General features: G+C 49.5%; 1 protein-coding gene across 1 annotated transcript in view; it reads right to left on the bottom strand.

Annotated features, from left to right (window-relative positions):
* LOC122390892 (uncharacterized protein K02A2.6-like) overlaps window positions 1–14,151 on the bottom strand; it is a gene marked incomplete at its 3' end in the record, with an annotated part of 41,035 nt that extends 26,884 nt beyond the window's left edge. Inside the window, exons 1-2 of the mRNA XM_043384322.1 lie at window positions 13,754–14,151; window positions 10,578–13,105 (exon numbers count right to left, since the gene is read on the bottom strand). Of these exons, the coding sequence (XP_043240257.1) occupies window positions 10,578–13,105; window positions 13,754–14,151 (2,926 nt within the window). The remainder of the gene's footprint in view (window positions 1–10,577; window positions 13,106–13,753) is intronic.
* Between the last annotated feature and the right edge of the window lie 342 nt (window positions 14,152–14,493).

The raw sequence follows: 14,493 nt of genomic DNA, 5'->3' as shown, positions 1-14,493 counted from the left end.
CTTCACCGCACTTGCCCTCTGTCAGAGAGTGTACTGAGGTACAGTAGTTTCTAACAGCTCGTTCGATTGGTCTGCCTGCTCAGCCAATCATATTCTGGCAACCTTGAGCCTTGGGACCCAGGGGGGTACGCTCCGGCTGTTTAGCATTACGAAAAATGGTGACAGACGTTTGTGGAGGATTGTCGACGAACTCTTGTTCCGCGAGCAGTACTTACACGCTAGCGGAAAATTCACCAATCAGCGCTCGGCAGTACTCGACGCTGATTGGTCGGACGCTCGTGACGAAATTGCGGGGGACCGCAGTTATTCTCTATGGACCCGAATAGGCTTTTGGATTTCGGAGGGGTTTCTTTAAAATTATATGCTGTTTGGAGCTGTTTTCGAGTTGAAATATATTTTTTATGACTGTTAGCTATATAATGACACCATAAAATCATGATTTTAATAAATATTACCGATGTAATATCGGCCGAAAAGACATGCTGTCATGGCACGGACTGCCCTGCGGCTGATGTGGGGCCCCTAGTGCCAGCGTATGGTAATAATGGGTTGACGAAGGGTTATTGGAGAAACTTAGAGCCCCATCAGCATTCAGTATAGGGTCATCAGAGGCCGGGAATGTCCATCAGGGGTCTGAGTAGGCCTGTCATAGGGGCATACATGACACATCATGGCCCATGGGTCAATGTAGATCCATTAGGGGCCGTTGAAGGGCCATCATTGTTCAGCGTGGGCTCGGAATTACCTCTGGTGGGCATATGCCGTGCCCCGATGAACTAACGCTGGCCCCTGATGAACCATCACCAGCCCCTGATAGGTCTACAAAGCCCCCTGCTGGGTCCAAATTGGTCACTGATATGCCCAAATGGGCCACTGAGAAACCCGTACAACATCCCCTGACTGCACCTGCTGGACCAGTGCCGTCCCCTCATGGGCCCACCACAGCTCTTGAATGACCTTTTCAAGTCCCCTGAAGTGCCTTTATTGGCCTAAATGGCCCCTGATTGACTTATGTGGTCCCTATTGGTCCTATATGGCCCCCATGAGCCCTCAACGTCCCTAGACAGCCTTACATTATATGCCACTGGGCCCTGTTGGGTCAGCACCGGCCCCTGACAGGCTTGCACTGGACCCACCGGGCCTATACCGACCCATGAAGGGCCCCTATGTCGAGCCCTCATGGACCTCCGATGACCACACGCCGGCATTGTGGCCCCATCAGCAGTGGTCCGTCTATCCCATGTACTTACGGTCTTTTTTGCCGATGTAACACCGGTAGTATATAGAAATGTTATGATTAAATGTCGTTATTACACAGTCAAAAGTCACAGAAAGAATATCCAAGCTCAAAAATGGCCTCAAACCCAACAAAAACTGGTATAAAACCCCTTCAAAAGCCGTAAGTCTATTAAACGCCATAGGGGAATAGCTACAGTCCCCCGCAATTTCGTCACGAGCATCGGGCCAATCAGCGTCGAGTATTGCCGAGCGCCGATTGGTCGATTTCCGCTAGCCTGTAAATACTCCTTGCGGATATAGTTTTGAACAAGTGAGGGTCGCGGCTACTAATTATCGCTTGTCACCACTTTTTCGTCGGGAACGTTCTACCTGGTTTATATAGCCTTGTTGGGACCCAACGTCGCTATGGTACTTCCGTATAGCCTGAGGCAGGGGGTGTCGAAGTCTAGTAGGAAAATCTGGCAAATTCCCTGCGTGACGTCACGTCGGGGATGACCGACGGCACCTTGCACTGAAAGATACGGCAGAACCGCTATTTTTGAAAAATGATTAAAAATACTTGTGTGCTGTTATGACGCATAAAACGCTTATCAGCATGTTCCTCATCATGTGATAAAGGCATATCCGTGGTCGAAAATAGCTGAGCCCCTCCCAATTTCCAACCACCGACCTCATAAGCAAAGGATGTAAGCGTAATCCTTAAGGGCGACTTTCCTATACATATCCGTACATATGCGTCCTTATGGAAATCGGTAGTGTGGCGATTGGCGACGCGCGCGACATCTGTGTGGCGACCAAGTGGCGACTGTGGCGACACCTGGTGGCTGCTTTTCTGCTGTATGTAGGCATTGGGGTTTTGCCAGATGTGGTTCCTACTGCTACACCACTATGTTGACCCAATACTAGAAAAGTTATTTTGCTAGTAAAAGGCAAGCAAATTGAAAGTTGATTTATAAAATTGCTTATAAATGATTACGAGATAATAATTAAGAAATTTTGATTGAATAATTATTTAAATAATCAACCGTGAAACTATATTCTGGTAGGTTTAGTAGAAATAAGTCCGTGCAACCTTGTATTTAGGGCCTTGGCCTGAGGCACCTGGGTACTTATGAATCTTGGGTCCCGTTGGATCTTGGGTCCGACTGTACTTGGGTACATTTGATACACACCCAATATATGATGGCCAATAAAGGATTCCAGGACAATTCTTCTTATGGCATTTCTTCGTATCGCAATTCTTCGTCTGCAAATCTTCGTCAGGGCATTTATTCGTATCGCATTACTTTGTCTCGCATCAGGGTATATGAAAATCGGCTCGCATTTCTTCTTCAACGCAAATATATGCAAGAGTAAGCATTGAGGGACAAATAAATGCACCGACGAAGATTTGTAGACGAAGAAATGCGGACGAAAAATTGTGCTACGAAGAAATTCATGCGAGGAATCGTTCGGGTACCATGATATTTATGTGATTTCAAAGTCAAGGTTCACAGCTGATCTGCTAAATCAAGTCAAGAATCCAAACTATCAAAAAACTATAAATATTTGTTTGTCTGTCACAGAGGTCTCAAGCAATATAAGGTTGACATATGTTGAATCAAAAATCTACTGCCACAACTCACATCTCCTGCCTTAGTTTATCATTGTTGTTTTATTGGTTTTAACTTCCTTTCAAGAGTAACAGAAGCCAGTATCTGATATCACTTGAGATGATTGTTTCAAGATCTGAGTTCAAATGGAAATAAAAGCAGGATCAAGATGAAACAGGGATTATTGCTGTTAAAGTAGTTTGCCCATGATACAACAAGCACATAAATCATTAGCTAAATCAAATACTGGTTGGTTTGTCAAGATGTTTGTTGTCTGTCGTCTGTCCAGCTGCTATGAACACTGAACGGCGAACGCTCTCACTCTTACTTTAAAGAGAGTAGTTTAAGTTGAATGGTAGTGAGCTGTAATTAGACAAAGCAGCTATTCAGTGCTCACATCAAGCTAGGCTAGGAAATGGCATCAACTGTGGTGGGAGGAAGCAGGTTCGGCAGCCCTATGTTGTAAACTTTTGTTGTGTCTTGTGTTTGATCAACTGATGTTTTCTGCTCTGTTTTGTGCAGTGATAGTAGCAGGTAACTGCATGCTTGTCAAATTATGTGAATAAACGAATTAATAACATTGCATTTTTCTCTCCATGCAAGGAACAAGTAAGATGTTGTAGAAAATGTAATAGAGGGCTGCATTGCTGATTTTGCACTTTATCAGAGCTTTATTTAGAATTGCTTTCCTGAAAGCTACACACAGGCCACAGCACTGAAATTCACAATGTCATGGCTTTTGGCAGAAAAAAGAAAAGACTTACCTAGGTAAAATTGGCTGAAAGCATGGCAGAGCGGGTCTTGATGCGTATGCCCATCCGTGTGCTTGCCGAAGCCGAACTGACTGCAACACATTAACTCTGACCCACCATGGTGGCTGGCATATCCTGAACTTTCACCACTCTAAACAAGACAACCTTCAGCCCTCAGCATTGTATTAAAACACTGTACATGACACTCAAAATTTGTTTCAGTGCCATCCACGGACAACATCAGTCGCCATTCACCAGGCCAGTAAAAACAGAATAGATAATAGCTTCAAACCCATGTAGTCAGAGTTACTAGGTCTGCACCTCAAAACAAAATCCAGGTGACATTCACCACGCCAGTAAAAAACAGGTACCTACTTAGGTAACGTAACAGCTTCAAATCTGGTAACATGTTGGTCGGACTTTACACTACCATATTTACATGGAATAATATGATACCAAACAATAGTGCAACCATTCTGGACAACAAAAGTGTATGATAAAATTAATTTAGAATACTTTGGCAGCATGATTTACGAGCACAGGCAGGTGTTACCTACCAGCCTTCTCAATGCTCGTAAAACCAACATTCAGTTGGGCAAACTAGACTTTTGGAATCAAAATATGGAGGCATCAATAATTTGATTCTGGTGGGAGGAGCCATGACCAAATATGGGCATGGAATCAATTTTTTGATTCATTTGGGTACACTTTTCATAGAGATCTTATATACATAAGATCTTATATATATAGATAAGATGTATATAAGATCTCTATGACACTTTTGACTTCAAATGTATCGTTACGGTTGAAAAAAGGCCCATGACGGTGAGATTTTTCTTTAAAAAGGTAGAAAAATGTGGTAGCTTTCCAAAAAGTGTTACCTCAAAACTAAGAAATTGTCCCTTTGGCCTTGTGAATGGGAAGAAGACAGAGCCACTGTCCATCACGTAAAAGCTGTTTTGAGGAAATCACACTGTATGTTATTTTTGTATCATGAATCGCATACTAAACAATCAGTATTTGTGTAAAATGGCAAAATGAAATTTTCAAACCCCTTATTATCATTGTTGTAGTGCTTTTATATTTATTATATGGTTTTTACCTGTTGCTTCAGTTTTTGTATTCTTGACATTTAAAAATTGTGAATTGTTATCAAATGTAGTGAAGATTAACTACAACAATGCTATAGGTATCTGTTGTGGTGCTGAGGATACCACTAAATGAGAATAGTAGCAAGATAAATGATGTATTCCTGCAAGTCATTGTTGCCTATCTCTTAACATTACCTGTGAATCAAAATAATGATTAGCCAGCTGATGGGGAATCAATATTATGATTATCTGTTTAAAGTGAATCAATTCCTTGATTGCCTTTCACTACCTATAGAATTCAAATTGTTATGATAGGAGCAATATTATTTTGCGTAGGAGATAGCTCCAGCATTTCTGTTCAAGATCAGGCATGCTCCGTCTTGAAACACTCTCTTATTTTTACGTGATTGGTAAGTTAGAAATGGTCTGCATTTATGCCCAAATATGGTCATAAGGAATCAATCTTTTGATGCCTCCATATTTTGATTCCAAAGGTCTAGTTTGCCCAACTGCATTGTAGTTTTGATTTTACCTTACATGATAACACACTTGGCTGCAATGGCACATTTAATTTAATACTGTGAAAAGACCAGTTATAACCACTTCACAAGCACAATTGCACCTCATGCCGACATCCTTTTCCCAAGACAGTCAGCAGCGTCTTTCGTTAAAACTGGAAGATCAATCCCCTTTCAACTGTTAACATCAAAAATATTTCTTCATGGTGTGATCTCCATATGGAAACCTTGCAGGAAAAGAATTAATGTCAATTGTCAGCTCTTCAAATTTCTTTGGACTTTAACTTGCAGTACCATATCAGTAGGCGGAACTATGGTCAAGCGTACCCATTTTCGGGAACGCATTTTCGTTCCCATATTTGGGAACGATAAACCCAAATATGGGAACGCCATGTAGGCATTATTTAAAACAAGAAAAAGAACCGTTAAATGACGTCCGAAAAATATAAAACGATTGTGAACCACCTGATATTTGTCTCAATATTGTTGGGAAAGAGTTTGATATTGTAAGGCCCATCGTGGTTTCAAATCGTTCCCCTATTTCTAAAGCAGTCCATCATCCGGGCCGCGAGCCCAAATTTGGGAACGCTCTCGTACACTGGCGCTGCAAGCGTTCCTTATTATGGGAACGGCGTACCCATAATTGGGAACGATTTCACCGACGCCTTTCAGGGGCTCTTTTCATTAACAAGCATCACGTCCAACGCCGCAAATTATTGTTAACGCAACAATCATCAGATGACCTTTCCGGCAAGACCGTCGCATGTTTCGCCCGGTCTTCTGCGCTTTTATTCCCGTCGATCTCGCAGCGGGCACGCCCCCCTCTGCAGGATTACGTAATTCACAACGCTCAGCGATGTTCAACAAGGTCTTCCATACCTATATCCACCGTCCGCGCCGAGGGTGGAGACATGTCAAGCACCTGTCTGTTTTATGTTTATCACCGGTAGTTGACGAGCACAAGGAAGTATCCAAAAATGGGAACGCTGAATATGTTACACCCTCAAAACACCTAGTCCCAATGAAAATCTAGTTTTTTCCTTTCTTGATGAGTGTAAGTGGCAAAAGGCCTGGTAGGATGGGCACGAGGAATGATCGAACTCAGCATAAAAATTATAAATAAGCCACACAGAGCGACCTATATAAGAGAAATTCCCCCAAAACGATCACGCTTAGAAACACGGAAGACAAAAACCACGCTCATGACGCTCCTTATAAAACAACTCTAAACAGCTAGCATCCAAATAAAATATGTCTATCTGGGATGATATAATACAGCTGAATAATTCTAAACCACTGAAACTGAGTTTACGACAGTAGTTCGGTAAAATCACTGACGTTCCATGCGGTCGTGCGCCCCGAACCAAATGTCACCAATATTACCCCCGGACTGTCCGCGTGTTCGCTTGCATACGTCAGCATCTGGTGTCGCTAGTATGAAACTTCATAACCAGGCGAAAATTATTATACTTGACCTCAAAATGTAAAAAACGCTTCATTTTCCTTAAAATTGCAAGTTAAATGTAGTATAACCCATGTTTTCACCATTCCGTCATTTCAAAAAATCATTAAAAATATCATTCGACGGTCAATTTCCTTGTGCAACGGTCAGATTAAAGATAATTTTATAGAGACTTAGTAGATACTTAAATTAGCGTGCACTTTTTTGAGACGTGATGCACTAATGAGTTTTAGTGGGCGAACGGCCGAAAAATTACCTTCCGTTCCCATAAATGGGAACGCCCGTTCCCATATTTGGGAACTCCGTTCCCAAAAATGGGAACGTTCCTATATTTGGGTACTCATGACCATAGTTCCGCCTACTGATATCCAGTTTGCTTTGATATTTTGTTTTTTATTCCATGTTGAAGTTGAACACCAAGCTCCAGATATAGCAGGCAGCTTGATCATCTTCGCCTTGGTATAATATCAGTCCAAGTTCAAGTGGTGGGTATCTTCTAATATTCAAATTAAAATGAAAAGCAATACGCTTTCCCAGCGCCGACGACGGATTTCTCACGTTGATAAAAAAGGAAGCTCAAGGTCAGCAAAACTCGGGTTCAAGGAATGGCGGGCGTTGAAATGACTGCTGACGTCATCAAAAGACCGCTAATGGTTAAGAGATAGGGACTAAGCTGGTCCCACCCTGCAAGTAAAGGGAAGAAATTTCTTGAACACCATAAAGCTGCGGGGGTTGCGACCAGGATAAATGGTGGTTTCTGAGCCTGGCCGCAAACTTGGCTATCTCAACTCAAAACTAATGTTAAGGTGGGATGGTCCCTTTAAGAAGTATGCAAAAAATTAGGAAGGTGTTCTTTCTATAACCCTCGCCGGCCGAGGGGGGGGGGGGCGGGTGCCGCCCCCCATAGGGTTTTTTCGCGATAGCTCCGAACACGCTGGCGATGGAGAGCTGAAACTTGGCATACCTGACCTTTGATCCAAGCCGCATCTTTTGACACCAACCGCATTTTTAAGTCAGGTCAGGTCACTGACCTATGACGTCATAAGTGAACCTCTGCACGGTCTTCAGATGTCGCAACTTCGCAACGCCCTCACTGCCAGAGGAGATGTCACAGGGAAATGAAACTTGCAGGATCTAGTATCCATTATGAGTCCCACAATTTGTATATCTCGGATTTTTCCTAAAGGTCATATGAGGTCAGGTCATTTTCGTGACCTCACCATTATAAGTCAATGGGGAAAAATGAAAACTGCTATTCTGGCGCCGGGAACGATCTCCAACTATCTCAAGCACACAGAATCGTGATTTGATGCACTCCTTGCAAGGTTAGATGCGTCACTTTTGCAATGTTGACCTTGCGTGACGTCATTTATGACGTCATCAAGGTCATATTAGTTTTTCGTCAATAACTCTTGATCAAATTGAGCTAGCGAGTCGAAAAAGCCACCAATGGACTCAGGAAGACCTGCCGAATCGAATGATATGCGACATGACCTCTTTCGACCAACTTCGTGACCTGGGGGTGCTGACCTGACCTTGACCTGAGGTCAACACCCCAAGTTGACCTGACCCGGACAAAAAGTATACCATTCGACGCGCCTGAGCGAGACGAACACGATGCTACCAAAATCGGCGCTCTGCGGCCGTTTTTTGCGAAGTTATTCACCAAAAACTGAACCGTACCTTGGGGCACTTGACCTGACCTCAGAGGTCACCGGTTGACCTAGGACCTTAAAATCGGGTACCAATCTCTGCGTCTCGTAACGGTGCACACGCTCGTTTTTTCCGCGACGCGCTAGCTCCACCAGGGGCGAAACGGCGAGGGGGGGGGTCGTACCCGCCCCCCCCCCCCTCGGCCGGCGCGTATGTAGAAAACCAATAGGTCCGGCGAGGGATAAATGTATTTATTTTACGTCACGATAACGGTTTCGAATAGTGATTTCGGGATGGGAGCTTACAAATGGCGTGGTAAAGCTGCCTAGTGACATCACGGGTTACTGAAATTTCAATTCAAGTCTGAGTCATCTAAAAAAAAAGTGAAAAGAGGGTTCATTCAACCCTCTTTCCTATAATCGCGAGGGTGAAAAAGGCTGTTTGGTTCTGACATTGTTTTGGACGCCAATGACCATAGCTGTCCGAGATGAAAGTTACATACATGGTGTCTTCCAGAGGTGTCACAACTTGTATATCTGGGAATTTTTCAAGGTTACATGAGGTCAGGTCGGTCACGTGACATCACTGTTATAAATCAATGGGGAAATATAAAAACTGTTATTTTGGCGCCGATAATGATCTAAAACTATCCCACGTACATGGTATCATGATTTCATGCACTCCTTGCAAAGCCCAATGCTTTACTTTTGCATTGTTAACCTTGCGTGACGTCATTTATGACGTCACTAGGGTCGTACGAGTTTTTCGTCAATAACTCCCGATCAAATCGAGCTAGAGAGTCGGGAAAGCCACCAATGGACTCAGGAAGACCTTCCGAATCGAATGATATGCCATATGATACCCTTTGCCCAGCTTCGTGACCTGAGGGGCTCTGACCTGACCTTGACTTGAGGTCAACTACTTAAGTTGACCTCACCCTAGCAAAAAGTATACCATTCGATGCACCTGAGCTAGGCGAACACAATGTTGCCAAAATCGCGGCTCTGCGGCCATTTTTTGCGAAGTTATTTACTAAAAACCGAACCCGTAACTTCAGTCACGTGACCTGACCTCAGACGCTACCGGTTAACCTGAGACCTTAAAATCGGGTACCAATCGCTGCGACTTGTAACGGCACACACGCTCATTTTTTCCGCGAGGCTCTAGCTCTATTAGAAGCGAAACGGCGTGCTGGGGTTGTATCAACCCCTCCGAAACCCATTTTGTTTGCGGGAAAATGAGGAACTTATAGAAAGAACACCTCTCTAATTTTTTGCATCTCGATTTGCAATGACATGAAGATTATTTTGAAAAAATAAGAATGTGAAAAATTTTGGTCCCAAAAGTCATTAGAGGCAAATGAAAAAAGATTAAGGTTTTTGCTCAACAATGAAATTTTTTCTTTTGAATTTTTAAATAGTAATATTAATTTTTGATTCATCGTAAGCTTAGTGTTGTTTACTTTTTGTTGGTTGCTGTTGTGTTGCCTCTTCACTGTGGCCTCGTGAGAGGCGGGCGGCCGAAAACAATCACCGGAACTGCCGGACATGTATTCTGCCGCCGCACAACAAGATACCAAAAACCCACGTGACCAACGCCTACGCCGCCATTCCCGGAAGTCCACCCCGGACTTAGTAGTGGGCCGATGCCGTGACTAAACACAAGACGAGAGGGCGGTGAGCATTCTTACAATTATAGTGCCTATCAAATAAGAAACTAAGCACGACTACAACGCGTGGGCATGAAACGTCTACATTTTACAAATCACATTGGCGCCGGTTCGGAATTTGCAATCAGCTGACACGACTTGGGTCTTCCCTAAAAATAACAAAGCAACCTCGCACAATTCTGGCGCAGCTGATACGAACACTGAACAGCGCAACTAAATTCACGACACAACACCACCCCTCTCTTTGAGGGAAAACACACCCTATGAAAACACCCAGGCACAGGTACGGTGCTGAGCTAAACTGTACACGCGCAAACTCGCCTAACCTACGGCGAGAAACGCTTCCGCGGCCTACGCACCCTACGGCTGCGGCGCGGGGCCGCATGCTCGTCAGGGGCGGCACCGACTGGCGCCGCTGGGACAGGACTGGTACCCCTGGGCGGCTCGGGACACACATCATCGGTAGGAGCGGGGTCCACGGTCACAGGGGCTGGGTCAGTAGGCTCGGGCTCGCCCCCGACTGGGTAAAAGGTCACCGGCACCTCGCGATCAGCTTCCCCCGGGCGGCCCGGTACCAGGCGCCTGGCATGCACCCGCTCACCTGTGGCCAGCCTGTAGCTGACCGGACCGGTCCTGCGGCTCACCTGCACAGAGCGCTGCCCCTCGACCCGGCCCGTCCCGGGCTTCCGTACTCGCACCCAGTCGCCAGCTTCCCATCGCGGGGCGGCCGTGGCGGTGCGGTCATACCGGGCCCTGTAGGTCTCCTGGTACGACTGGTGATGCTGCCGGACAGCTCGATCCTCGGCAGCACGGCCGGACGGGGTCACATCGGACGGGGTCACATCGAGAATCGTCCGCGCCTCCCGCCCCCTCATCAAAACAAAGGGCGACACTCCGGTCGCCGGGTGGACCGTGACCCGGTACTCACCCAGGAACTTTCTGACAAACGTCGAGCGCGGCTCCCTCGCCAGGCGAGCCGACTGGATGGCTTCCTTAACCGTCCGGTTCAGCCGCTCGACCATGCCGTTGGTCTGCGGCGAATAGGGCGAACTAAACGTCTGTTTGACGCCCATGCAACCCAAAAACTCGGCGAGTCGGCCCGACCGGAACGCAGGGCCGTTATCTGACAGTAGCTCCAGCGGCACACCTTCGCGAGCGAACACTGTCTCCAGGAACTGGCAGATACTGTCTGCCGTCGCGTCCTGGCAGAGCGCGACCTCCGGCCACCGGCTGTACATATCGACGAGCACAATGCCGTAGCGCTCAGACGACGGACCTCTCATGGGACCGATCACGTCCACCATGAGGCGCTGCCACGGTCCATCTGGGAGTGGGATGGGCTGGAGGGGCGGCCTCTCCCTCCGCACGTGCCCATCGTGCTGAGAGCAGACCTCACAGCTCTTCAGCAGGTCACGCACCTGCCGGTCCAGGCGCGGCCACCAGAAACGCTCACGAAGCCGCTGTTTTGTGCGGACCACCCCCTGGTGGCCCGCGTGCGCGTTAGTCAGAACGCGCTCGCGCAGCGCCGCTGGCACCACCAGCCGGTCACCGCGGAGCAGCAGCTGGCCATGTACGGACAGCTCGTCCCGTACCTGAAAGAAACCAGCTGCTCGGGGGTCAACGTCCCTCTGGCGGGGCCACTGCCCGGACACGTACCCACGGACGACGCTGAGACACTCGTCGGCCGCCGAGGCGTCGCTGAGCTCCTCCTCAGAGATGGCTGCTGCCACCGTCAGAGCTGCAATCTGGAGATCGTCATCATCCGGCCACCAGGTCTCGGCTACCGGCAGCCGTGACAGGCCGTCGGCCACGGTGTTCCGCTCCGAGCGGACGTACTCAACGTCGAAAGAAAACTCGAGCAGGCGGGCCTCCCACCGCGCGACACGCCGCCCGACGCGCGTGGAACCCTTGGGACCGAAAATGGTACACAGAGCCTGATGATCCGTGCGCAGAGTGAATTTCCGCCCCCAGAGATAGTGGCGAAACTTCTCACAGGCCCACACCACGGCCAGCGCCTCCTTCTCCACAGTGGAGTAGTTACGCTCGGCCGGAGAGAACGACTTAGACGCGTACACGATGACCCTGGGCGACCCCGAGGCGTCGATCTGCGTCACACACGCGCCTGCTCCGACGTCGCTGGCGTCGGTCGTCAGCACCGTGGCGAGCGCGGGGTCGAACATACCCAGCGCCGGTGACTGACGGATGGCGTCCTTGACGCGCTGGACGGCGCTGGACAGCGCCGGCGACCACTCGAACTTGTCAGCGCGCAGCGCAGCTCGCAGCGGCTCGACCAGGTCCGAGTACCGCGGCATGAAACGGGCGTGGTAGCCCGTGGCTCCCAGGAAGGCGCGGAGGCCCTTCTCGTCCTGTGGCTCTGGAGCCTCCAGCAGCGGACTGATCCGCCCTGGGTCGATCTGCACACCGGCCGCTGAGATCCTGTAACCGAGGAAATCAATGTCACGGCAGCCGGTGGCACTCTTGGACCAGTTCACTTTCACACGGTGGTCCTCCAACCGCCGCAGCACCTGCTTCAGGCGAGCGTCATGCTCCGCCTGGGACGGTGCGTGGATGATGATGTCGTCGAGGTACACCTCCACCCCGGGGATGCCCTCCAGCATCGACGTCATCACCCTCTGAAAACAAGGGCCGGCACTCGCCAGACCAAAGTTTACACGGCGGAACCGGTACAAACCCTTGTGGCTGACAAACGTGGTCAGGTTCTGGCTGTCGGGATGCAGCTCCAGCTGGTGGTACGCGTCCTTCAGGTCCAGCCTGGAGAACATCAGCGAACCACGGAGCCGATCGAGAACGTCCTCAATCCTCGGGAGAGGATGACCATCCGTGATGACCGCCTGGTTCACCCTCCTCATGTCAACGCAGAGGCGGATGGCACCGTCCCGTTTCCTGCCAACGACCAGCGGTGAGATCCAGGGAGACGCGCTCACCTTCTCAATCACACCCTGGGCCTCCAGCTCATCAATCCGGGCACTCACTGCGTCCAGCACAGCCAAAGGCAGGCGGCGCAGTGGCTGGCGCACTGGTGGTACCCCTGGGTCAACTGTCACTCGGTGCTGGTACCCCAGGATAGCGGGTTGGGCCCCCGGAGAGGCTGGTAGCTCGTCAGGTGGGCTGGTGGGTTGGGCAGGCTCAGGAGAGGACACACAGGTGGGGTTGGTGGACACACTGCACACACGGTTGCCCACAATACAAACATCAAACACTTCCATCAGGTCAAGGCCCATCAGAGCGCGTCCTGACGGCACAACATACACTTTGACCAACTCGGTTTTCCCCCGGCATGACACATGAACACTTTTCACCCCCAGCACATTTAGCACGCTCCCCCCGTAGGCACAAAGGCTCTCCTCGGCTGCCCCGAGATCACCCTGCACAGAGTCCCTCGGCAGGATGGAAACTGGAGACCCTGAGTCCACAGTGAAAGTTACCTTGAGCCCCTCTACCTCAGCATCAAGGGTCAGCGGCACGGCACTAGCCCCAACAGCTAGCACCTGGACACTAGAAACCACACTAGCACCGCAGTGCTGGGCAAAGTGGTTGGTCTTACCGCACTTGGAGCACTTCCTACCGAACGCTGGGCAGCTGCGGTCACCTCTGCGATGTCCAGGGCGCCCGCAGCCCCAGCACTCAGGGCCTGCTGTCTGCTGCTGTGGTTGCTGCCGTCTCGGCTGCTGCTGCCTCCCCTGCGGAAGCTGCTGCCGTCCTTCCTGCTGCTGGGCTGGGACCGGGCCGGAGCGTCGGCGTCTGGACCCCCCTCGCTGAAACTTCTGTGGCTGCAGGGCCTGGACAGGCACAGGCACGGCTGGTCCCTCGATCACCTTTGCTTCTCGTTCAGCAGACTCCAGGGTGTCGGCCAGAGTCAGGGTCTTCTCCAGAGTCAGACCTGACCCTTCCATGAGAAGCCGCTGCCTCAGCTTAGAGCTCACGGTTTTCTCAATCACCTGGTCCCTGATAAACTCGTCCATCTGGGCACCGTACTCACACGTGCTGGCCAACTGGCGCAGCACGGAGACCCACTGGCTGGTGGTCTCACCTGGTTGCTGCCCCCGGCTGCGAAAGCGGTAGCGCTCAACACAAACATTCTGTTTGGGAGCGAAATGGGCCTCGAGGCGGCGCAGGCACCATTGGAAGTCGTCCTCGCTTTCCAGCTTCTCCATGGGTGGCAGATTCTCAAACACCCGCTGCCCCTCCGTCCCTAGACAAGTCAGGAGGACAGCTTGGCGACGTGCGGGAGGGAAAGCGTCACCTCCGACCGCACACAAAAAGTTCTCAAACATCCTGACCCACCGAGGCCAGGGAATCGCCGGCTCAGCTCCAGCGGTGGGCAAAAACGGCGCGGGAGCCGCCGCGAAATCCATGGTGAAAAATCACTGTTCGAAGTCCTCAGTCGCCACTTTGTTGTGTTGCCTCTTCACTGTGGCCTCGTGAGAGGCGGGCGGCCGAAAACAATCACCGGAACTGCCGGACATGTATTCTGCCGCCGCACAACAAGATACCAA

This window comes from Amphibalanus amphitrite, unplaced genomic scaffold (genome assembly GCF_019059575.1).
Source record: "Amphibalanus amphitrite isolate SeventyFive unplaced genomic scaffold, NRLGWU_Aamphi_draft 000414F_arrow, whole genome shotgun sequence".
Taxonomy (NCBI): Eukaryota; Metazoa; Arthropoda; class Thecostraca; order Balanomorpha; family Balanidae; genus Amphibalanus; species Amphibalanus amphitrite.
This window is presented reverse-complemented; position numbering and strand designations above follow the sequence as displayed.